Consider the following 24,762-nt stretch of genomic DNA (forward strand, 5'->3'; position numbering starts at 1 on the left):
TGGAAAAAAATTCGTAATTATAATGACAAATGCATTGAAAGACAATATATTGGTGAAGAAACTAAAGCTACTAAAAATGCAATGCATATGGATGGATCTAAGAACTTTAAAAAACATAAGATCAATCAAATATGGCATGTACCTTTAAGAACACTTGATGAAATAGAATTAAGGTATATTTTTTTTACAAGTGGTTGATAGTATAATTGGTGAGATGAGTGGAATATAAAGATAGTCACAAACTATTTATTTGTAAATTAATAAAATTTTAAAAAATATATATATTACCGTGGAACAAAGATATTCACCATTTCTTAACATAGATATGAAAACATAGATAATTGAGACATAATGAACAAGATTAAAGAGAATAAGTTGAACAAACATGGATGAAGTGTAGATCCAAAGATTCGAAGAACAAAGAAATATAGTACAATATAAATATCATAGAAAAATGGTCGCTCACATTGTTGCTCAAAGAATATAGAGAACTGTGTCAGCAACCCTAATTTAAGATAACGCAAGATAAATTGTATATCCTTTGCATCTCTATATAAGCGAAAATTTTGCTAGAAAGGGTAAACCTAATTACAAAATTACTAGAAATACCATTTTCTTTCAAGTGAGAGACTAAATATTTATTTTGCTTTTATATACAAGTTGGTTTTTAACATTTATTTTTATAGAAAAAGATCTATTTCATTAAAAAAAATCAATCTAACATCGAGTGAGTTTTTATTAGATTAATTTAAAATTCAAATTGAACCAAATCTTTTTATTAGATTAATTTAAAATTCAAATTGAACCAAATCCAAATTAATAATTTGTGTACAATATTTGGGTTTAGTTCGAATTAGGTTGATTATGGATAATAATTATTCAAATTACTGGTTCATAATATATTTTTGCTAAGTCCATAATAATATATTTTATCTTTTTATTAAATTAATCATTAATAAAAAAAAATTAGAATATAAAATAATATATTTTAACACTAATATTTTTTTAAAGTAATTTCAGAATTACTAGATAATAATTAATAGTAAAATAAAACAAAATTAGAGGATAAAAATGTATTTGAATAAGTTTAGTTTAGATAAAAATAAAAGGTAATTGTTATTTTTAGTTTAAACTTTGTCCTAAATATCATAGTGTGTAATTTTAGCCCATATAATAAGTTTGAAATATCTAAATCACTCACTTTAAAAAGTTAGCAATGTTAGTTGAATATTTTTAATATAATTTTTTATTTAAATATTGTCTTAATGTTTTATTTTTCTAATTCATTTTAATATATTTTGAATAAAAAATTTTATTTCAATTTTTTTCTTCAATATTTAATTTTATAATATAATTTTAAAAAATAACATAAATGTTTTGTTATACAATAATATTATAAATTAAAATAATAAACTATTAAAACATATTAAAATATAATACTAAAATAATTATTTTTATTTTTATGTTTGGATATAATTATATATATACTATGTGTTTATTTATTTATATATATTTATAAGAATAGTTAATAGTTTTAAATAATATTAAAAAATATATCAGTAATCTTTTTCCTTTTTAAAAAATATTTATGTAATCTTGTCAAGTATGATACGAGGTACGCTGAATATAATAAATCAAATATTCATTATTCTTATAATCAGCATTACAACTTTCGAAGAAAAAGTTCAATTGAATTATGATCTAATCCAATTATAATGTTGGATAAACACATATCCAATACAACTTTTATTGATAAATTATTTCTTCTAAACTTGAAATGAATCGTTCCATTCTTCCAACGAAGAAATCCAATCCCTAAATTATCTTCTTGTAAAAGTTCCTTCTTTCCCTTCTTATTAATTAAAATTCTATTTATATTTAAGTAAGGTTGAAACATTTGTAATAATGTCCAATAAAATATATATCTTTTTTACGAGATATATATATATATATATATATATATATATATATATATAATAAAATAAGGTTAATAATTTCCTAAGGAAAAAAAGTACATAAAAAATAGTTTGAAATTTGTAGCAAATGATCAAATTTGAAATAAGAAATAACTTGACAACTATTTCTTGTCTCTTTTTACTTTCTGAATATTAGTTAAATGCATTAAAAATATATCAAGTAATCTTTTTCCTTTTTAAAAAATATTTATGTAATCTTGTTAAGTATGATACGAGGTATGCTGAATATAATAAATTAAATATTCATCATTCTTATGATCAACATTACAACTTTTTGAAGAAAAAGTCCAATTGGATTATGATCTAATCCAATTATAATGTTGGATAAACACATAGATCTAATACTACAACTTTTATTGATAAATTATTTCTACTAAACTTGAAATGAATCGTTTCATTCTTCCAACGAAGAAATCCAGTCCCCTAAAATATCTTTTTGTGAAGGTTCTATCTTTTTCTTCTTCTCGATCGGTTTAGACGATTCTCCTTCATTAAAGAACCTACAATTTTATTTATTTACAAGAAGTAAGAAATAAAATTATTTAATTTTATGTTAATTAACTATAACTATTATAAGATCGAATCGAGAATATATATATACTTACCATAACATTGTCCAAACTCTTTCTCTTCTTCTCGATTGGTTTGGACGATTCTCCTTCATAAAGAACCTACAATTTTATTAAGAGTAATGATATATATACAACACATTTGCATAACACATACCTCATTTGGAAAGAAAGAAAAAATATTTTTCTCTTTCTTGTATATTTTTTAAGATATTTTTTTTTTCTTTTCAAATGAGGTAAATGTTATATATCATTACTCTTTTATTAATTTATAAGATGTAAGAATTAAAATTATTTAATTTTAGGTTAATTAACTACAAATATTATAGGTAATTGAATTGAGAATATATATACATACATGCTATGTTCAAACTGTTTCCACTTTTCTATTCTTTTTCTAAAACATGTGACATTCGAGAGTATATTATGAAGTTTTGTACCTTTATGAAGAACGAAATTTTCTAACTTTACATTTATTATCGTCGTAATGATAGTAAACTGTTTAAAAAAATTATATATTAGTCACATGTTAATAAAAATATATAAAATTTAGTTTTAATTTAAAATCATATAATTAAATACCCAGTCATATCTATTATCAATTCTATATTTTGTATTAATCTTCCATCCTTGAAGCCTTGTAAACAACACTGGAGATTGTTTTGCTTCCTACATTAATAAACCATATGTTTTATTAAGAACAATATAACAAAATTAAAATAAAATAAACTTGTAATAAAACAATACATCTTCCCTCCTTAATAAAATATGCATTATGTCACCAAGGAGAAAGAAATTTATGATACCATATCTCTGTCACAAGTAAAAAAACACCTTTTTTTCACATATTCTTCGGCCTGTTAAAAAACAATTAAATTAATTAACTAATAAATCGAATATAATTTGAATTGGTCTAAAATCCCACATTTGAGTAAAAAACATCAATCTACTATGGTTTCGAAAAAAATGTTTTCGCGAACTTCACGGGGCAATTTTAGTCCAATGTTTTCATCAAGATTCCCTTCTTCTCTCGGTTTATTACTTTGCTTTGACATCAACTGTTATCATAATGAAATATGAAAAAGAAACACTAACAATTAAGATAAAAATACAAATCTAAAATTAATAAACTTACTCGTGTTTACAATAGGGTAATTCCCAACGGATAGTCTAAATATTAAACTTCAACTTCTTCATTTTCAATTTCACTAATCACAACCATCTTAAATTTGGTAGAAAATATGTTTCACAATAAACAAATTGATCAGATTGATGGTAAATGTAAAAAGTATTTTATATTTACCATAAATCTGATCAATTTGTTTATTGTGATACATATTTTCAACTAAATTTAAAATGGTTGTGATCTGTGAAAATGAAGAAGTTGAAGTTCAATATTTAGACTATCCGGTGGGAATTACCCTATTGAAAACTCGGGTAAATTTATTAATTTTAGATTTGTATTTTTATCTTAATGGTTAGTTTTTCTTGTTCATATTTGTTTATGCTAACAGTTGACGTCAAGGCAAAGTAATAAACGGAGAGAAGAAGAGAATCTCGATGAAAACTTTGGACTAAAATTGCCCCGTGAAGTTTGCGAAAACATTTTTATCGAAAACACAGTAGATTGATATTTTTACTCAAGTGTAGAATTTTAGACCAATTCAAATTATATTCGATTTATTAGTTAATTATTTTTTAACAGACTGGAGATGTGAAAACAAATGTTTTTCTACTGTTGACATAGATATGATCGAGAATCATAAATTTCTTCCTCCCTGATGAAATAATGCATATTTTACTAAGGAAGAAAGATATATTGTTTTATTACAAGTTTATTTTATTTTAATTTTGTTATATTGTTGATGATAAAACATATGGTTAAACCATAATGTAGGAAGCAAAACAATCTCCAATATTGTTTACAAGGCTTCAAGGATAAGGATGGAGGATTAATAAAAAAATATAGAATTGATAATAGATGTGACTGGATATTTAATTATATGATTTTAAATTTAAATTAAATTTTATATATTTTTATTAATATATGACTAATATATAATTTTTTTAAACAGTTTTACTATCGTTACGACGATAATGAACGTAAAGTTAGAAAATTTTGTTCTTTCATAGAGGTACAAAACTTCATAATGTACTCAGGAGTTCCACATGTATCAGAAAAAGAATATAAAAGTGGATACAGTTTGAACAATGATATAGTACGTATATATTTTCAATTCGATCTTATAATATTTGTAGTTAATTAATATAAAATTAAATAATTTTAATTCTTATATCTTATAAATAAATAAAATTGTAGGTTCCTTATGAAGGAGAATCGTCCAAATCGACCGAGAAGAAGAGAAAGTGTTTGGACAATGCTATGTTAAATATATATATTCTCAATTCGATTTTATAATATTTATAGTTAATTAACCTAAAATTAAATAATTTTAATTCTTATATATCTTATAAATAAAATTGTAAGTTATTTATGAAGGAGAATAGTACAAACTGATGAGAAAAAGAGAAAGATGGAACTTTCACAAGAAGATATTTTAGGGAACTGGATTTCTTCGTTGGAAGATTGGAAAAATTCATTTCTAAATTAGATTAAATAATTTATCAATAAAAGTTGTATTAGATCTGTGTGTGCTTATCCAACATTATAATTGGATTAGATCATAATCTAATTGGACTTTTTCTTAAAAGTTGTAATGCTGATCAACATTATTAGCTTAAATTTGAACAATTTTTATTTGCTTATAAATCATGTACTAGTATTAAATTAAATCATTGAAAATAATATAGAGAAACTACTAACCTTTTTATCTTAGATGAGAATGGTTGATTGTGATTACAATCTGAAAAAAAAAAATGAAAAAAGTTGAAAATTTTGTAACTAATCAAGCATAATCATTTATAGTCTTCAAGATATTATTATTGCAGAAACTACAGCTATAAGAAATACAATATTTATGGATGGATCTATGAACTTAAAAAAATCATGTCCTAATAGGTGTTATATAGCATTACAAATCCTTAATCTATACAAAATAAATGTTAATGTTGAAATATAAGAACAATCAAATATATATGACATGGTTAAAGAATACAAAAACGAATATAATTTGGTGAGACCAATTAAAACAACTAAATAGTTAGTAAATCAACGAAAATATATGTTACCGTAAAACTATAGTATGTAACGAGAAAGTATGGTGCAACCGATGTTCGTGATTTTCTATCATAGATCTGCAAAAGACATAATGAAGAAACCAAAGAGAAATGAATATCCAATGAATAAATAAGAAAGAATTATAAGAGAACGAGAAATTGCAAGAGAAAGAAAACTTAACCAATGACCTAAATACCACAAAGAAAGTTATGTGAGTGAGTTCTCTTCAATCTACAAAGACTCACACAATCAGTAGATTCACAAAAATCTGACATAAATCTAACTAGTTAACTCATATATCAATAATATGTATTTTTACCTTAGAATTATAGTACAAACGAGAAAGAATGAATGCAGTCAGATGTTTACAATTCTGTCATGTCATAGATCTGCAAAATCTAGATAATTGAGACAAAATGAGCAAGATCAAAGGGAATAAGAGATCTAACAAATGGGAGCATATATCGGAAGAGTTCTTTAAGCTACAAAGATAATCAGAATATACACAAAGATCTATAAAATTGATACAATCGGAAGATACACATAGATCTACAAAATGGATATAATCGAACAAATAATGAGCGAAAATGATATGTCGAAAGAGCTCTTTAATCTACAAAGACAATCGAAAGATCTACAACATGGATTACACAAAGATCTACAAAATAGATATATAATCGAACATATAATGAGCAAAAACGATATGTCAGATGAGCTTTTTAAGCTACAAAGACTATCGGAAGATCTACAAAATGGATACAATAAGAAGATACACACAAATCTACAAAAATGGATATAATCGAACAAATAATGAGCAGAAACGATACGTCGAAAGAGCTCTATAAGCTACCAAGACAATCAGAAGATACACAAAGATCTACAAAATATATATAATCGAACAAATAATGAGCGAAAACGAATGAAAAACATATCTGAAACTACAAAGAAAGTTTCAAAGAAGAAGAAATGACAATACAACAACAATTTCAGAGAAAAAATTAGACACGCTCACCGAGTCGCCCAAATAGGATAGGAGAGAGTTTTGACAACAAACCTAATTTAAGATAAGATGAGAAAAAATTGCGTGTTATTTATATCCCTAAATAGGCAAAGGATTTGTTTGGATTAAGACGTTACAATGTTGTCATCAATATAATTACTATTTTATTTTATAAAATAACAATTTTGAAGAAATTAGAACCCAAAAAAATAAATCTAAATCTAAAAAATAAAATATTGAAATATGATACCAATTAAGTAAGGGGAATCAAATGAGATTAGTGCATCATTCAAGAACATAGAAACTTAAAGGTAGCAGCTAGTTAATAAATGAATATGCATTTGGGCCAGCCTAAGAATTGGAGGGCCCACTCAAACTAAATAAATTTGGGATCCATACAAATAAAAATATATTATATTTTGTGCTCCCTTCTTATTTTAAAAATAATAATCCAAAACTAAGAAGAAGATAGAAATGCAAACAATAAATTTAACAGGGAACACGAATTGCTAAGTTGTTCTAAACCTATAGTAGAGAGAGTTTTGATAAGTAGTTTATTGAACAACTTTGTACACTCTTCGGATTAGAACTCTCAATATTATCATAATAATAATATTGCGGAGTACGCACGTCGGTCGACCACGTATACAGTTCTTTCAAGTTGAATGATTCACTCTAAGATAAACGAGATAGAGATATATTGGTTTCAATCCAAACTTTCTAACAATAACTAATTTATGCATAACATAGTAATACTATATTCTAAAGTTGTCTCTAAATTAGAATCACTCAAAGCAAATGAGGTTTAGTTTATAACTCCTAACACATTATGCCATGATTAATCACAATACATTATTTTTTTTTTTATTTAAGAAAAAATTATTTTTATTTTAAATAAGAAGAATTAGCATACACCCCAATGACCCCTTAATTAGTTTGAAGATTTATAATTTTTGTAAACATGTTAGTCACAATTACATGATTGAGAGGTGCAATTGAAATGGTTGGAGAATCAATTTTCATTTTTGAAATTGGAAGACTTTTGTGTATTTAAAAGTTTCAAATCTCCAGTGATGTTAAAATTTTCAAAAATATCTTCTAAAAGTATTTGTTCTCTAAGGTGGTGTTTAATAGGATGTATTAGACTATTAGGATAGTATACTTATACTAGTGAAATTATAAAAGATTAATTTTATATGTACAGGAAAACAATGGTATAACTTATTTCTTGAATGAGGTATAAATTAGTAACACCTCCAATATTAAAATTTTAATTTCTTTTTATTATTATTTTTTTATTATTTTTAATATTAACATTTATTTAATTAATAAATAAAAATAATATTTTAATTTCAACATATATTACTTACTTTTCTCTTTAGAAAAGAGAAAATAAACTTATTTTATAAATTTTATTATTTAAGTATTTTAATAATTAAAAAAATAATTTATTTTTAATAAAAAAAAATAACGTTTATTTTATAATTAGCAGTATAAAATAATAATAATATGATTATTAATTATAATTATTTATTTTTATATAATATTACTAATTATTTATTTTTATATAATATTATTAATTTAATAATAACATAATTATATTATTATTTATTTATTTGATATAATATTTAAACTAATTAAAATAAAACAAAATATTTAAAATATCAATAAATTTAATTAAAAATAATATTAAAGAAACAATTAACAAAAATAAAAATAAATGAAAATAATATTTTATTTTTTTACTAAATTTTATATACCATCTACCCAACACAAATTATAAACTTATATAATTTATATCATGTTTTATACTTTCAACCAAACAATAATAGTATATATATATAATTTATACCTTCTTATACCTCTTTACAATTTATACCTATATATAATTTGAGTAATTTATACCTTATATATAACTTATATATTAGAGCTAGTAACTAACACAGCAGCATATCTATAAAATAGATTAGCTTTTATTGAGGTTGAATTTCAAAATATCTTATTTTAAAATCTGAATTTTCTAAAAAAAAAATTTAATAATAAAAAAATCTAGTTAAAAAGTATGGTACTGATAAGTGATAATGCAGTTCCCAGATGGCAAAGAAAAGCTGTCAATAAACTATGATTAATTGTTTTCTTCTTCTCCTTCTTCTTCCCTCTTCTTCCTCTGTGAGCTTAAATATCCATTATTATACAAAGAGAAGAGAGGGAAGCTCTATTTCTTCTTCTTCAGAAGCAGCAGCAAAATCATTGATAATGCTTCCCAGCCCTAATAATATTATTATTACTATTCTCTTGCTCTTCCTTTTTGCACTCCCTCCCACCATCTCATCCTCCTCCTTCAACCTTCTTCCCAATCAGCACCACGACCCTCAATCTGTAGTTGAAGAATTTCAAAGGTAAACACCAAAACAAATAATAGGGTTCAATCTCTCAAGTTAATTACTTCACTTTTCTAGATTTACTAAACTCTACTCTTTGCTAACAGGAGGCTCAATGTCTCCACCACAACAAGGCGGCGAATGCTCGAAACCTCCAAGGATCAAGTGGCCTCCACCTGCTCGACAGGAAACCCAATCGACGACTGCTGGAAATGCGACCCAAATTGGGCGCAAAATCGCCAGCGTCTTGCCGACTGCGGAATAGGGTTCGGCCACGCCACAACCGGAGGAAAAGGAGGACGGATCTACACGGTAACAGACTCCTCCGACCACGACACAGTCAATCCAACCCCAGGAACTCTCCGACACGCAGTTATTCAAGATGAACCACTCTGGATCATCTTCTCCGGTAACATGTTAATAAAACTCAAACACGAACTTATTTTTAACAGTCAGAAAACAATAGATGGTAGAGGAGCTCAAGTCGTGATTACCGGCGGCGGATGCATAACAATCCAGTATGTCAGCAACGTTATTATCCACGGAATCCAGATCCGCGACTGTTATCCGACAGGAAACACATTGATAAGGTCTTCGCCGACACACATCGGGTACAGATCGAAGTCTGACGGCGACGGCGTGTCGATATTTTCGTCGAACAATATCTGGATTGATCACTGCACTCTTTCGCATTGCACGGATGGATTAATCGACGTGATAATGGGTTCGACGGCTATAACGATATCGAACAATTACTTCTCTCGTCACGATGAGGTTATGCTTTTAGGTCACGACGACAATTACTTGCCGGATTCAGGAATGCAGGTGACGATTGCGTTTAATAGATTCGGTGAGGGTTTAGTTCAGAGAATGCCGCGATGCCGGCGAGGATATATCCATGTTGTCAATAATGATTTCACTGAATGGAAAATGTATGCAATCGGCGGCAGCGGAAATCCGACCATCAACAGTCAGGGCAATAGGTATACGGCGCCGTCTAATGACGACGCTAAGGAGGTGAGTAATTCGTTTTTTTGCGTAATAATCTGCTACATAATTTTACGTTTAAACGCAATTTTATACAGTTTTATGCATTTTTTTGGCTTAATAAAACTTACCCTTAAACAAACAAATTACACTGAGTAAAGGGTTTTTTTCATTTTTTTTGGTTTACATTTTGTGGGAAATGACTGTTTTGGCCTTTTGGGGAACATAAAAAAAAAAAAAAACTTACCCTCAAACAAACAAATTACACTGAGTAAAGGGTTTTTTTTCATTTTTTTTTGTTTACATTTTGTGGGAAATGACTGTTTTGGCCTTTTGGGGGCATAACAAAACAGGTGACAAAACGCGTGGAAACGAGTGATGGGGCATGGGCAGATTGGAATTGGAGATCTGATGGGGATATAATGGTAAATGGTGCATTCTTTGTTGAATCTGGACAAGGTATGGCCGCACAGTATTCTAAGGCCTCAAGTATCGACCCAAAGTCTGCTACTCTAATAGAACACATCACTATCAATGCCGGTTCTTTTGGTGGGCCAAGGTAATTTTACTATGCTCTGTTTGTTTGTTTATTATTCTAATGTTTTAGGGTTGATCGCACATGGGACATACATGTGAAAGGTGATAGAATAATAAGCTTGCCAACAACCAAACCACACCTTACCTTAAATTATATATAATAAAAAATTAATTAAAATATAGGATATTTAATTTAAGTATATTTGTTAATACTTTGAGATTATTTATGGGTGAAAATGATGATATTGAAATAATTCAAACTCTTTTTATCTTATTTTACCAAAAAGTCAAGCTATTTATAAGGATGGTTGGTTGGTGCCATCAAGGCTACAGCCCATTGTTGTGGGTGGACCCACATTTTGGCATTAACAGACCCTACATCGTTAGCCATGTGTATTTGGAAAAAGAATATATGTATAAAAGTCTAAAAGCTTGTTTGATCTTGAAGCTTGTTTGGTTTGTGTTATTTAAAAAATGATGAGTGTTTTGTGATTTTGAAAAGTTTGTTATTTTTAATAAAACGGCCTAAAAGGGTATTAGCATGATAAAATAAATTTATTTATTTTAATTAAGTATTTTAATATTCCCATTAATAAATGGGAATGAGATTTATTTGTTGGATTCTTCCTTTGACAAAAAGGTAAGAGTTTGTTTGATATTATGATTTTTATTCAAAATTTAATATTTTCTCTCATTTCAACTCATCAATCATTTTCTTTTATCCATCCAAATACCAAAATATCATTAAATTTAATATATTCTCTATCATTTTTCTATCTCAATCTAATTTAAAAGTATAAAATGGTCATTAAATTTTAAAAAAAATTAAACAAAGATTTTATTCAAAATCAAATAAATTCGTTATTTAAATTTTTAATTGATTTAATTACTAAAATGTAATTTTGTATTTAAAATCTAAATTTAATAAAAATTGTGGCAGGAGAATCCTAAATTTGATTGCATTTGATTCAGTATTGATTGAAAATTTCTTAGAATTCAATGATTATTTGTATGAGTCAAATAGTTTGATTAATTGATTGATAATATAGGGGAGATACGAGTGGCGCTAGCCCATTATACTCTGGACACAACAATGGTGGAAGCTCCACCGGGGGCAATTCCAATTCCGGTAACAATCAAGATGTGTTTGGACTTATAATTGATGGTATTAGCGGCAGTGGCGCGAGGAGGAGAATGTTGTTGTCGCCTTCACCTTCTTCAACTACTGTTTTCTGTATTATCATGGTTACTCTCAGTTTAACCATTATAACATACTTTGATGATGCTGCCTCGCCATTGTTACTATTTTAACTTATTAATTCATTCTAGCTGAGAAAAAAATTAAGCTTTTTTGTGGACAATTCATGAGTTTATAGCAATTTATTTTCCTCAATCAGTCATTGTATATAAATTGATGTCTGTTCATGATTTCTAAGGTGTTCATGATTTCTAAGGTGTTCATGATTTATTCTCCATTCATTTTATTACATGGGTATTGGCTCATTCATTCATTCATTGTGTGTATACAATAAAATGATTAAACTTTCCCATGATGGTTATGCTGTTGACTGAAAATGACACTAATTATACATGATGTAAAACAGACAAGGGAATACTAATTAAATATTGCCTATTAAAGGCAAGAACCATTATATATATATAGAGATTGAAAGATAAGTTGTTATCAATTTGTATAACAATAATAATCTCAAAGAGAAATATCATAACTACAAAAAAAAAGTATATATAATTTAGGTTCTGACAACAAAACCTGATGTAAATTATGTAATGCTTTAAATCATCGTTTTGTTTTTCCTTTGCCAGTTTTTCCTTTTGTTTTACCAGTTTTTGGTTTTACTGCAGCAGCTGCTTCAAGTTGTTTCCACGTCAATTCGCGTTTTTTCTCCAAATCACTAGCTTTAGCTAGTTTTTCAGCGTAGAGTTTATCGCACTCTTCGAACAGTTCACCGTCCATTTCCAAAAACATTCTCCTCACATTCCCAGACAGACCGTGAATCGCCTGGTTCCAATGTCCCTCCATATTCCTTTCTAGTGCTTCAAAGATTATGGGTAAAATTACTTGTCGGTTTTGCCCAATCAAGCTCACTACGTGATCGTTGTTCCACAAGAATAGCGCACGTTCTGCCACCTGCCATGCCCACATCAAATCATCAAAAGGGTCTCATCATTCTATACATTATGTTACTTCAAAAAAAACAATAATATCAGAAGTTTGTCCTCCTGGTTGGTTACCTCAAGATGAATCAGTCCAAACAAGTATTAATCTCAAATAACTCACTATCCAATCATCAATCATTATATACTTATACCCTTAATGTCTTATAATCGAAATAACCCAAGATGCATGAAACCAGGGCTTATAACTAGCTAACCTGAAAATGAGCGTTGTTGAGGCAATGTCCAAGTTGCCTGAAAAGAGGTACAAGGATATGTTGAAACTCTATTGACTGTGTAATTTCCAAAACTTCTTCTAATTCTCCAAGAAAGAGAACCTCTTTCCCACTGTTGGTGATTGGCCAATACTTCAATAGCCCTTTAATAACAACATCTGCCAATTTATAATCTTTCTCGACAAATTGAGTGATGCAATACGATAATTGGTGGTGATATGAAGTGATAGATTTAGGCTTATGAAGTGGAATGAGTGCTCGAACAAGGAATAACTTATGTTCTTCTTTCATTGGAAGTGCAAGCCCATTGATTATGCTCCCAATTATCTCCAACAACTCTACCAACCCGCAATGCCTCTGATCTGTTTCGAAAACATACTTGTAGAAGACATTGTTCATCGCGTTCCTAATGAAGGGACGATGAACCATAAACTTTCCATAGACTCGATGGAGAACCATCTTCAAATACTCCCTCTCTCGGGGATCTTCCGAATCGAATAAGTCAATCACTTTTAATATGAAAGAATGATCAATGAATTTCTTTGCAACTTTAGTGTCCATATCTGGTGAAACTATGTATCTGAGGAGTAATTCATAGACAAGTTGCAAGTGTGGCCATGTTGGTTCCAAATAAACTTCATCTTCTTCAGGATCCGCAACCTCAGTTCCAGTGTTTTCGTGAGCTGCAGGTGGCATACTTCTGAAAACGTTAGCCGAAATCATCCTGATTAACTCTTCTTGAAGGGTTTCGTTTAACTTAAACGATCCAGATTGAACCAAATCGATAATTTCGGTGAGGGCTTGTCTTTTGATTTCCTTCTCACGGGCGGACTTCATTGTGTCTGAGAAATCGAATGAGAGACAGCAGATTTGAAGCTTTTTGATGAAGAGGACGTGGCGTTCGGTCGCGGGTACGTCTTTCAACAAGGGTAGGACCTCGACGACGCCGGTACTTGGAATGGAGAGAGTGGTCGGAGTTGGAATCGGCGACTGGGAGCCTGAAGAGAGACCGGTACGAGAAGCGTGGTTAACGGTGACACCTAGTGCGGAATTTGGATTGCCGGGTGGTTCGATTGGTTCGGCTTTGGCAACTTTCTTTTGCCCACGTTTCATAATTTTGTCAAACATGATTGCAAGATTAGAGAGTACTGTTCGTTCCTGTTGTTACCTGGGTTGGTGGGTAATTCGATCGATCGATCGATCAATGGATGAATGAATGAAAATTGAAATCTCCTAAGCGAAGAAGATGGTGATGGGGAATTGCATAAACGACGACGACATTGTCGGAGGAGGTGAAATCGAAGGCAAAGATGGAAATGGGGAAAAGTAAAATGAGAAGATGGGTGTGGAAGAAGGCGCTTACTTGTCGGAGCTGGAAAGCTGAGATCCGAAGCATCAGCCAGCCAGCCAAGCGAGCGGTGAGAGTTTTAATACAAATGGAAAGTGATCAAATCATTAAAATTTGAATCCTTTTTCTAAATATAGAAAGAAACAACTCTTCCCTCTTTAAATAACAAGAATGGCCATGCATGGCCCCCATTTATTATTATAATCATTCTTCTCTACAATTTTACTCTTAAAACAAATATAATCTTTTTTAAACATTAACAAAATATTGCTACATGAAAATCAATATTCTATTTGAAAATACTTTTGAGTATGCAACTAGAGGTAGTCTATTTTTTAAATATAATTATGAATGTGTTTTTACTTCAGAAAAAAAAAAAATTAATAATCTAAATATGACATAACCCTCTAATTTTTTAAAAGTTTAATTTAATTTATTATTTTTTCTCTAACTAATAGAAAATGGGGACAAAATTTACTTTGATTGACTCGTTTTATTCATTTTCTTATTATTTTTTTAAGCCTAACCCAACTCGAATTTCTGAATCCGTTCATATTTCTAGTTAAGTTTAATGTGAATGAAACATTATTCACGTTGAAATTCTTATTTTGATATGTGAATGAAAAAAATGTTGTATTATTGTTAGCCGTATGTGTTATGAGAATGTTGAAACGTCATTCGTCAATTCACTTACTTTTGCATTCATTTACTTTTGCATTGTCGATGTGTGACTAGTATATAGAGTTTTTTTGTGAAGTATTAATGAATTCATTGGGTGATGCTCGATTTTTTTAGTAGTTGCTAGAAAATTTAGATTGGTACGACTGATATGACATATTTACATAATTGGGTTACCATCCAAATTATTTTTTAATGGATTATCTGGTTGGAGAGAAATCATCAAATTTTCAGTGATTGCAGCCGTACAATGCGTATCATTCATAATTTTATTATTATTACGACGTTTTATTAGATCTATTCTGAAATTCGATAGAGTCAGTCGGAGAGTTAATCGTTATTCTCTAGTATATACAAGTTCGATAACCTATTAACACATATAATATTAGCTATTTTTGAACTATTAACACATATAATATTAGCTATTTTTAAAATATAATTTCAAAATATTTTTATTATTTATTATTTAAAAATAGTTTTTTTTTTGCAAAATAAGTACATATGTGTCAAAAGTATACTAATATGAGTCATATGTTAACTCAATGCATATAAACAAATAAACAATTCTCTTCTTCATCTTTCAGTTCTTTTTCTTCTTTGTTTCTGGTAAGATCTTAATCTTTCAGTAGTTCAGAGAATCCTTAATAACTTCTTCTTACCATCATCAGTTCGAAGGAAACGCTGACATGGTGAACGAAATAGATGGATTGAAGTTGGACCAGATGCACGGAAAGAGCAGGGTGCGGGTGGCTAGGGTTTGGAAGACTAAAGATGGGTTCTACTCTATGTCTGAGTGGAACGTCAACATCAGTCTCCTCTCAGATTGCCTTCCCGCCTATACCCACGATGACAATTCAGATATTGTCGCCACTGATACCATGAAGAACACTGTAATCTCCCTCTTTCTCCATATCTAAATAAAACACACACACTCGCTCTTTTACTGTCAATAGTCTTGGATCTCTTTTTCTGACTGATCTATCTATACTAGATGCTTAAGTAGTTTTGCTGGGTACTAGAATTGAGGTCAGGTGTTTGATCATTTATTCAATCAAATAAAAAGAGGTTCATTTCTGTACTGTTTTTTTCATGGAGTTAAAAAGACTCATTAGTTAAATTACAGTTAGATATGAACTCTGCTGCAAGGAGTAGATGAAATGGTTTGGATGTTGAGAAGTATAATTTCTCTATATGTATATGATGATGTCTTCTTGTAATGCTAAGAGATCGGAAACCAAACTAGAAACAGATGAATGAAGATTGACATGCTTTCTTACTTTTATGTTTCTCTTAAGATTGAGCTTAAAATCAATTGGTTATGATGTAGGTATATGTCAAAGCAAAAGAATCATCTGAACAAATTTCAGTGGAGGAATTTGCAATAAAACTTGGGATCCACTTCACGTCCTTCTATCACCAGGTAAAGAACACTTAACTTTGAGTTGAGGGCTATGCCCATTTTGTTATTTATGTTTTGTCCCTTTGTATAGGTTACTACTGCCATAATCAAGATTGTGGAAAAGCCATGGGAGCGGATATCCGTAAATGGTAGCTTGCATAATCATGGTATGTTTTCTGTTCAAGACAACTCTTGCATTAACACGTGATATTGTTTGAGTTATGTATCAGTTAAACCAATTGAAATCTGGCTAATTGTATTAATGTATGATTGCTTGATTATCCTAATACTCCTATTAAAATGTAAACTTCTGCTTCTCATTCCTAGATCCATGAGAAATGAGACATGTCTTCTTTGTAAGAAAACATGATAGTGAATATTGGTTTTGTTAATGGATCATTTTTTTTAGATAGTTGATTTGCTTAAATAATTGAACCCTATTGAACAACATCACCCTTAGTGGATCATTTTTTTTAGATAGTTGATTTGCTTAAATAACTGAACCCTATTGAACATCACTCTTAGTGAATGGTTAATGATAATATACTTGCTGCAATTTCTATGAATGTATTAATAGTTTAGGGGATCGTTTTCTTGATCCATTTGTTATTTTAGTGAATGGTTAAAAATTTTGAACAGGTTTTTTACTTAAATAACCGAACTAAACTAATCACATTCGTTTGTACCATGTATCTACAAATGAGAATTTGGATGCTTTATTTATGAGCCTAAGATTTAATAAATTGAGCCTGACATCTCAGATATCAATCTGTGGGCATCAGACGAGTGTGTCTATATTCTGTAATATTTTGTTGTAAACTTTCTGTAATTTGTTGTTATCTCAGCGATTTTTATAAAATGATCCTTATTTCAAATAAATAAATAAATATATTTGGTGTCTTTGTTTGGAGTAGTTAAACCATAGTCCCAATGTATTATAAGCATACTGTGGATCTATAGGACTGTTCCTATCATAAAATTATTGTATTCTAATAAAGATAACTTGAAGGTTCAGTTCCTGAATCCCTTGTATAATCTTGGTGTTATTCATGCATCCTTAGAAATTGAGTTTTTCAATAATCTGTGTATGTTTTTTTCCTTCTCAGGTTTCAAACTTGGATCTGCGAAGCACACTACAGAAGTAATGGTTAACAAGGGTGGTTCCCTAAGGTTAGTTTCCGGCATTGAAGGCTTAGCATTGTTGAAGACGACAAAGGTAAACTGGTTTCTGCTTTTGATTCTTGGGAAAAACAATTCAAAAATGCAAATTCATTGCAGTTGGCTGCTTGCTCCTATTGAAAATATCTTTTTTTGTAGCCTAGTTTTCATGAATCAAGACCACTAAAATTTTCATCTGTATACAATTTGTTTAGCTAAAAAATATTTCAGTCAACATGAATATGAACAACTTTCCAAGCTTCTTTTTTCATTTGACTTCAAGTTAAACATCCTTTTGTGTGTGTACAACAACTTTTTGTGGTCATTATAGGTTTCTAATGCATACCTGGTATTTAGAAGGAAAAACTGTAAGATTGATTAACATTGTGTTCTGAGATCTTACTGAGAAAGATGTTATATTCATCTTGTTTATCAGTATACACTGGTTGTGCTGTTTCCTTTTCCATACCTGTTAAACTGTTTCATTATGTTATTTCCAGTCAGGTTTTGAAGGATTTGTTAGAGATAAATATACAATGTTGCCTGACACACGAGAGAGGATGCTGGCAACTGAGGTCACAGCATCATGGAGGTGCGTCATTGCAGGAAGTCTATTATTTTACAGAGATTAGTTGCTTTTTTTTTTTTCAGTTTTCCGTCTGCACTTTATATTGCTATGATTATCTGAAAGTTTTTAACATGGTGCAATTTTCTTCTGAACCAGATACCATTTTGAATCTATTTCAAGTATTCCCAAGAAATCACTTTACTTTGAAGAGAGGTTCTTGGAGGTGAGAGAGGTTCTGATTAATACTTTCTTCGGTCCCCCCAAAGAGGGTGTTTACAGTCCATCGGTTCAAAGAACCCTATATCAGATGGGGAGTGCCGTACTTGGAAGGTCTCTCTCTCTCTCTCTTTCTCTATATGTATATATATACCGACTTAGGGCTTGTTTAATGTAACCATCCCATCAACTAGCAACTCTTCAATCTAATCATAAATCAAAATACCTTTCTTTCATCAGTCTATTTATTATACATCATTAAAGTTAAGGGTAGTTTGGTGTAAGAACCCAACTAAACTGTTTTTTTGAAAATGTAAGATTTTTTATCCATAACCTAATTTGTTTTTTTTTTTAAAACACTAAGATTAAACAAGATCTTACACTGCAGACCTGCACCCATCACAGCATATCATGGTTTCTCTGAGAAGTAAATCTTTGATATTGTGTTTTCAGGTTTCTTGAGATCAATTCGATTCAACTGAAGATGCCAAATATTCATTTCCTGCCAGTTAATCTGTCAACCAAAGAGAATCCATCTATTCTGAAGGTATATCAATAGGTTCTTTTCTCCCATGTGTGCACAATAATTAAAGGAATATAAAGAACTAATTATTTTATCGCAAAAGGGAATAACAGATCCTATAAGATAAATAGTAGAAAACCCAATATCCTTTCACCAATTACTTGCCTAAAACAGTGTTGAACAGAGCTGGATAGTGGGATTATGGTTTCGGTCACTTTTAGTTCTCCACATCCAACTTAATTGCACCTGCATGCCCTCCAATTTAATGGGAATTTATATCTTTTGTATTAAGTCCTGTACTCTTGTTCTACAGTTTGAAGACGATGTCTTTCTACCAACAGATGAACCGCATGGAACAATTGCAGCTAGTTTGACCCGCACCCTTTCCCGCATTTGAATTTGGTTGGTGAATGTTTTTCTTCCAATAATAACTGTTGCTATTTGTTTTCTTCTTTCCCTAAATTAGCCACATCCATCACTTTGGATGTGCTGCTGCAAATATGTTGTACAATTTCAATGTTCTGATTCATAGAAAACCGGATTCTCCATGTGCATACTTCAAATTCTCACCTGAAAAGGGGTTGATGTTCTTCAAAAAGAGTAATAACAAAAGAACTGAAGTTCATATTACTTTTGATCATGCTTGTAATAATCTGAATAGAAATTAATCTACGCATAGTGCTTCAATGTATGGGTGCTAATTAGAGTCCTATCTATAACATGATAAAAGGCACTTCTTTCTGGAAACGATCAAAAACAATAAAATCTCAATGTCCTATATTCCTACAACCAGATAAACTACATATGTTAGAACAGAAGTCCTAACAAGAGCAAGATTTGAAGAACTCATCTGATCTTGAAGTGGGTGTGTTAAGAATATTCTAATTAATTAGAGGATATCTTTTAATTATGTCCTAATATTTAGGAAAATAATTATCTCTAATTAGAATATTATGTCCTATAATTATAGGAATGTAGAATGATCTTAGGAAATCATATATACATTTATATTTAAAGTGTACTACAGCACTGAATAAAATGCACACGCAGCATTTGATATGAATCTCGTTCTAGCCATGGTCATCTCTAATTTGACTGTATGTTGGTCTTCTTATAATTTGATCTTACTTCATTTGAATTTGAAGTAGCATTTCCAAAAACCCATATTATATACATCGAGATTAGTACTAATTAATTTACATGATTGATCAGTCAAATCAAATTCATAGTCTGTTTTATACAATGAGATTGGTTCAGCAACACACATACACACTATTTATTATTATTACATTATCATTTTGGTCTTGTTAATTTCTCTTTCTGTCTCGTAACTGGAGATCGAGAAGAAGAAGAAATAGAGGTAGTAGAATCAGAATCAGAACTTTGGGCCGGGGACATCCTAACAAGAAGATCTATAAAAGCTCCAACAATAAACCCATGGTTGATCTTACCGTTCATCCTCAAATACCATCCCAACAACTCTTCCCAGCTATCCCAATCTTTCAATCCATGAATTTCCATCATCTCCTCCATTGATTTCCTGAAATCTCTGTATGGATCGGCAGACTCCATGGCCAAGGCTACGCTTTCCTCCTCGAAAGGCAGTACTGTTTTTGGTTCTCTAACTCTAAGTAGCGATCTGGTGCCATGGGGATCGTAGAACAGTCTCTCCGAGTTCAACCCGCCTATGATCATTGTGTCCATGTTATCATATGATTCTTCGTCTTCTAGTGATAACCTTGCGGATTGGGATGATGAGTTGGTGAAAGATGTGGAGGAGTCGTCTTCTTGGTAGAAGAAAATTGAGTTTACTGTCTTGAAAATGTGATCTTGATCTTCTGGTGGGGATGATGAGTGTTGGTTTCTGGAGAGAAATGGGATCTTCATGATGGATGGATGATGAAACTGAAAGTGCAAATGTGTAAGTAGAGAGAAAGAGATCTGAGATGGGTTGGAATGAAAAGATGGATTTGATGAGTGGGAATTAATACAAGAGATTAGGAAGGTGGAAAGGAAATAGAAGAGACTGGTCCCTGGCCACCTGCCAATAAATGGGGCTTACATGGAAAAAGGTACTTGTTACGTTATTAAATGAGGGTATTAGGTGGAACATCTATGTTTGTATACACTTGTCGTCCAACTGACACCTAAGAAGAAGTCTGCTCGTGCGCTGAAGATCATGTTTGATACGAATCATACATAAGATAAGGGAACTGTCATGTTTTGTCTTATGTTTTGCCTCCCTTATATTAAATATATGTGTTAATCATTGAGTTGTGTTGTTCTGTTCTGTGCTGTCCATCTGTTGCCTGAAGCCTTTAACTATACCTGGAGTGAGTTTGACATATGAAATAGATGATGATGATGAAAACCCACCCACCCACCAGTTTGTTAGTTCATGAGCAGAGCCCAAATATGAAGTTAGATTAGAGAGGAGGAGGAGGAGGAGGCCTTGATCATGATGGATAACCATATATTGACCAAGGGCTCGGAAGGAAGGAAGGAAGAAGCAAATAAAATAATAATAATAATAAAGTGCCATTATTAGTGTTGGTTGGTTGTGACAGTTCATAGCTGTCTTTCCTTATCTGTGTTGTCTTAACTAACATCCAAATCACATTTGTTGACTAACTTCTTTGCCTTGCGACGCGTGTGAAAGAGATGATAGAATGTGATAAAGATGGTTTTTAATGCCCCGGCCCTAGTGAAGGTGGTATCTGTCTGAAGCCGTGAACCTAGCTAGCTTGTTTCTAGTGGTGATTCCAGGAAAGGAACATAACCATGACATGAATGCAGCCAAGCCTCAACTTAGGACCACGACTCTGATGGAGCTAGAAATTAGAGTTAGGACCACCACCACTCTGATTGATATTGAGGGAGCTAGAAACTAGAGTTAGGACCATGACTCTAATGGATGGACAGGGAATGAGCTGGAAATTAGAGTTAGGGGGTAATGTAAGAAAAAATAAATCACTTGACAAGAATCCAAGTCTTAACTTTGACCTTTATCGGTTTTGGGTTATTCAAATAATTCAAAAAATTAAACATTACTCTACTTCTCATTCATCAAATTAATCAATTCATTAATCAAAATATCATATATTTTAAATTATTATTTATAAAAATTCATTCAAATTCACATTATTTAAATTAAATAAAGTGAGTTATTTTGTTTATATATATTAATATTTTTAAGTCTTTTCATAAAAATAAAAAAATAAACATTCTCTTCTCTTCAAAATCATTACAAATTATTATTTATTATCTCTTTATATTATTTTAATAACCCGACCTTTTATCTTAAAACTATTAGACTAGTCTATTATATGTTTTACTATATGTTTTAGATACATAAATGTTTAGTAGTTAATATTTTTTTTTCATTTTCTTTCGGCACATCCAACTTTTTTTCTCCATTTTGTTTTTTTAAAGTTCACCGTTCTCCATTTTGTTTTTTTAAAGTTCACCGATCTAATTTCTTACATTGATTCGTAATGCAAACATTATTATATTGGTTATAGGTTCAAATAGAGAGAGATATTTAAAATATATATTAATCGGGAACAAGAGAGTGATGCTTTCCATTAAACAAATAATTAGTCGGGAAAAACTATGTGAAAGTCGTCGGCTAACTGTAAACCAATAGCTTTCACCAAACAAAACCTTAAATATATATATTAAACAACAACGTGGTACTTTATCTCAGCGCCACGGGTGCAGGGTTTAGATTTGGATAAGGAGCCACGTCACGTCAGGCCACCCATTTGTCATATATATATATATACCATCACCACCGCACCGACTTCAATTAATATATTACTATTTTTAATCAAATGCATACGCACGTTTTCTACTTTTTATATTCTAATTATTAACTAGCTAGCTAGGATCTAAAGGAAATTGGTTCAACTTCATTTAAAATCTTTAAAATATTAATAAGTTCAAGTAAAGAGTCAAATATAGATATATGAAAAATAATAGTATAAATTATTTCTCTTTTTTTATAAAAATAAAATATTGTAATGGATTTATATACAGTTTATTATTATTATTGCTATTATATTTTTAAAAGTAAATTTTAGATAATAGTGGTAATATTTAATAATAATTTTTAATCGAGTGTGTTGTTTGAAATTATTTCTAATGTTTTTTTTGAGCTGGGTTATTTGAATAATTAGTTATAAGTTATTTTTAAACAACTAGTTTGGTAAAGGATATATACATAAAATTCAAAACTAAATTCAAACAAGTTGTAAGGAATAAAATTGAAAAGAAATGATAAGTGTGCAAAGTCGGCTGCTGCATAGGGAATTGAACCCCCCTTCTTCATGAACAGTCAAATAAAATCTAAACGTGTTCTAATTGTATTCTCAAAATATTTTAATTATTTTTAAAATCATAATCTAAATTATAAACAAATTTATTGAAAATAAAAAGAAGGTAATCGTTTTGGCATCTAATTTATGTCTCTTTCTCTCTCTCTCTCTGTTTATTATTAAATGCTCTTTCCTCTTTCTTCTTCCTAAATCATCTCTGTATACAGATTTACATATCCTTATCCTTCTTCTTGCACGCACAGAAATTCTACAGCAAATAAACAAGGAATCTAGACAAGATAAACAGAGCTGTTTGTATAATTCGGAATTGGCGGCCATGTTCGGCGAAAACAATAGTAGGTGGACGATCGACGGTGATCAATTCTCGGCATGGACGAGGATAGATGACAAGATGTTCGAGCAGGCGTTAGTTATGTTTCCAGAGGAATCAACCGATCGGTGGCGAAAGATAGCCGACAGGATACCTGGAAAGTCCATGGAAGAGGTTTTGTGTCATTACGATGCTCTAGTCCACGATGTTCAGGAGATCGACTCTGGTCGGATCGACTTGCCGAATTACTCTGATGACTCGGAGTGGGGAGAGAACGAGTCCAAGTTAGGCCAGATCTCGTTCGGGTCCACTATGGGAATTAGGTCTAAGAACACAGATGTGGAGAGGAAGAAAGGAACACCATGGACAGAAGAAGAACACAGGTAATTAAACAATTTTCTTTATACATATAAGGTGGTGAATTGTTTCATTTATTGGATGAATTGGAAACAGGTTATTTCTAGTTGGTCTTCAGAAATATGGAAAAGGAGATTGGAGAAGCATTTCTAGGAACGTAGTGGTAACAAGAACTCCAACACAAGTGGCTAGCCATGCCCAGAAATATTACCTTCGCCAGAACTCGGTAAGGAAGGAGAGGAAAAGGTCAAGCATTCATGATATCACCAGTACCACTGCTTCTTCTGCAGATACTTCTTCTTCATCGATGGCCGGGTATATTCAAGATTACAGTTATGAAATGTAGGGGGTACAATATACAGGATTACAGTAAGTTTTCTCTTCATTCTTATTATATATAGCAGCTATAGCTAGCTAGCTAGCTGATGGGGGGGAGGGATGGGTAGTAGTTTGTAATTAAGATTATACATAGATATGTATACATGAATGAATTAATTATGATGATATTATATAGGTTTACCTACCATACCATAGATATGATGTTATAGATCTTAATGGAGGAGGAGGATGAGGAGGAATAATAATGTATAAGATTCTCCTTTGTAAATAAATACACACAAGAATAATAACAACTCTTTCTTTCTTTCTGTGAAGAACCCTATAAATGAAATATGCTTAATTTATGATCTGTCATTCTTCTGGATCTATTATATATTGTTTGTGTAATTTCAATGAGCAAGTGTAAAACTACTCCTTGTGGTGGTGTGTGTGATATCTAGTTCCTTTTCAAAAAAATATTTTTGTATGTAAAATATCCATTTTTGTGTCA

General features: G+C 30.5%; 5 protein-coding genes across 5 annotated transcripts; 3 read left to right on the top strand and 2 right to left on the bottom strand.

Moving 5' to 3' along the window:
- The first annotated feature begins 8,825 nt into the window (after window positions 1-8,825).
- On the top strand, window positions 8,826-12,077 carry LOC124914022 (probable pectate lyase 5). Its single transcript, XM_047454478.1, has 4 exons — window positions 8,826-9,122; window positions 9,212-10,121; window positions 10,445-10,650; window positions 11,678-12,077. Exons 1-4 carry the CDS (start codon window positions 8,845-8,847, stop codon window positions 11,937-11,939), a joined length of 1,656 nt encoding a protein of 551 aa, XP_047310434.1. The 5' UTR covers window positions 8,826-8,844; the 3' UTR covers window positions 11,940-12,077.
- Window positions 12,078-12,238: 161 nt separating this feature from the next.
- LOC124914023 (serine/threonine protein phosphatase 2A 57 kDa regulatory subunit B' beta isoform-like) lies at window positions 12,239-14,458 on the bottom strand. Its single transcript, XM_047454479.1, has 2 exons — window positions 13,022-14,458; window positions 12,239-12,777 (listed from the first exon to the last, which is right to left on the bottom strand). The coding sequence occupies exons 1-2, from the start codon at window positions 14,165-14,167 to the stop codon at window positions 12,427-12,429; spliced, it is 1,497 nt and encodes a 498-aa protein (XP_047310435.1). The 5' UTR covers window positions 14,168-14,458; the 3' UTR covers window positions 12,239-12,426.
- Window positions 14,459-15,654: 1,196 nt separating this feature from the next.
- On the top strand, window positions 15,655-19,477 carry LOC124914413 (uricase). Its single transcript, XM_047454955.1, has 9 exons — window positions 15,655-15,671; window positions 15,734-15,955; window positions 16,393-16,485; window positions 16,556-16,631; window positions 17,571-17,680; window positions 18,123-18,214; window positions 18,347-18,520; window positions 18,860-18,953; window positions 19,243-19,477. The coding sequence occupies exons 2-9, from the start codon at window positions 15,752-15,754 to the stop codon at window positions 19,324-19,326; spliced, it is 927 nt and encodes a 308-aa protein (XP_047310911.1). The 5' UTR covers window positions 15,655-15,671; window positions 15,734-15,751; the 3' UTR covers window positions 19,327-19,477.
- A 601-nt stretch (window positions 19,478-20,078) lies between these two features.
- LOC124915720 (transcription repressor OFP13-like) lies at window positions 20,079-20,905 on the bottom strand. The gene has a single exon (XM_047456486.1). The coding sequence runs from the start codon at window positions 20,814-20,816 to the stop codon at window positions 20,223-20,225; it is 594 nt and encodes a 197-aa protein (XP_047312442.1). The 5' UTR covers window positions 20,817-20,905; the 3' UTR covers window positions 20,079-20,222.
- A 2,569-nt stretch (window positions 20,906-23,474) lies between these two features.
- On the top strand, window positions 23,475-24,303 carry LOC124915229 (transcription factor SRM1-like). Its single transcript, XM_047455907.1, has 2 exons — window positions 23,475-23,959; window positions 24,030-24,303. The coding sequence occupies exons 1-2, from the start codon at window positions 23,583-23,585 to the stop codon at window positions 24,277-24,279; spliced, it is 627 nt and encodes a 208-aa protein (XP_047311863.1). The 5' UTR covers window positions 23,475-23,582; the 3' UTR covers window positions 24,280-24,303.
- The last annotated feature ends 459 nt before the right edge of the window (window positions 24,304-24,762 follow it).

The sequence above is a fragment of the Impatiens glandulifera genome, chromosome 9 (genome assembly GCF_907164915.1).
Source record: "Impatiens glandulifera chromosome 9, dImpGla2.1, whole genome shotgun sequence".
Lineage (NCBI taxonomy): Eukaryota > Viridiplantae > Streptophyta > Magnoliopsida > Ericales > Balsaminaceae > Impatiens > Impatiens glandulifera.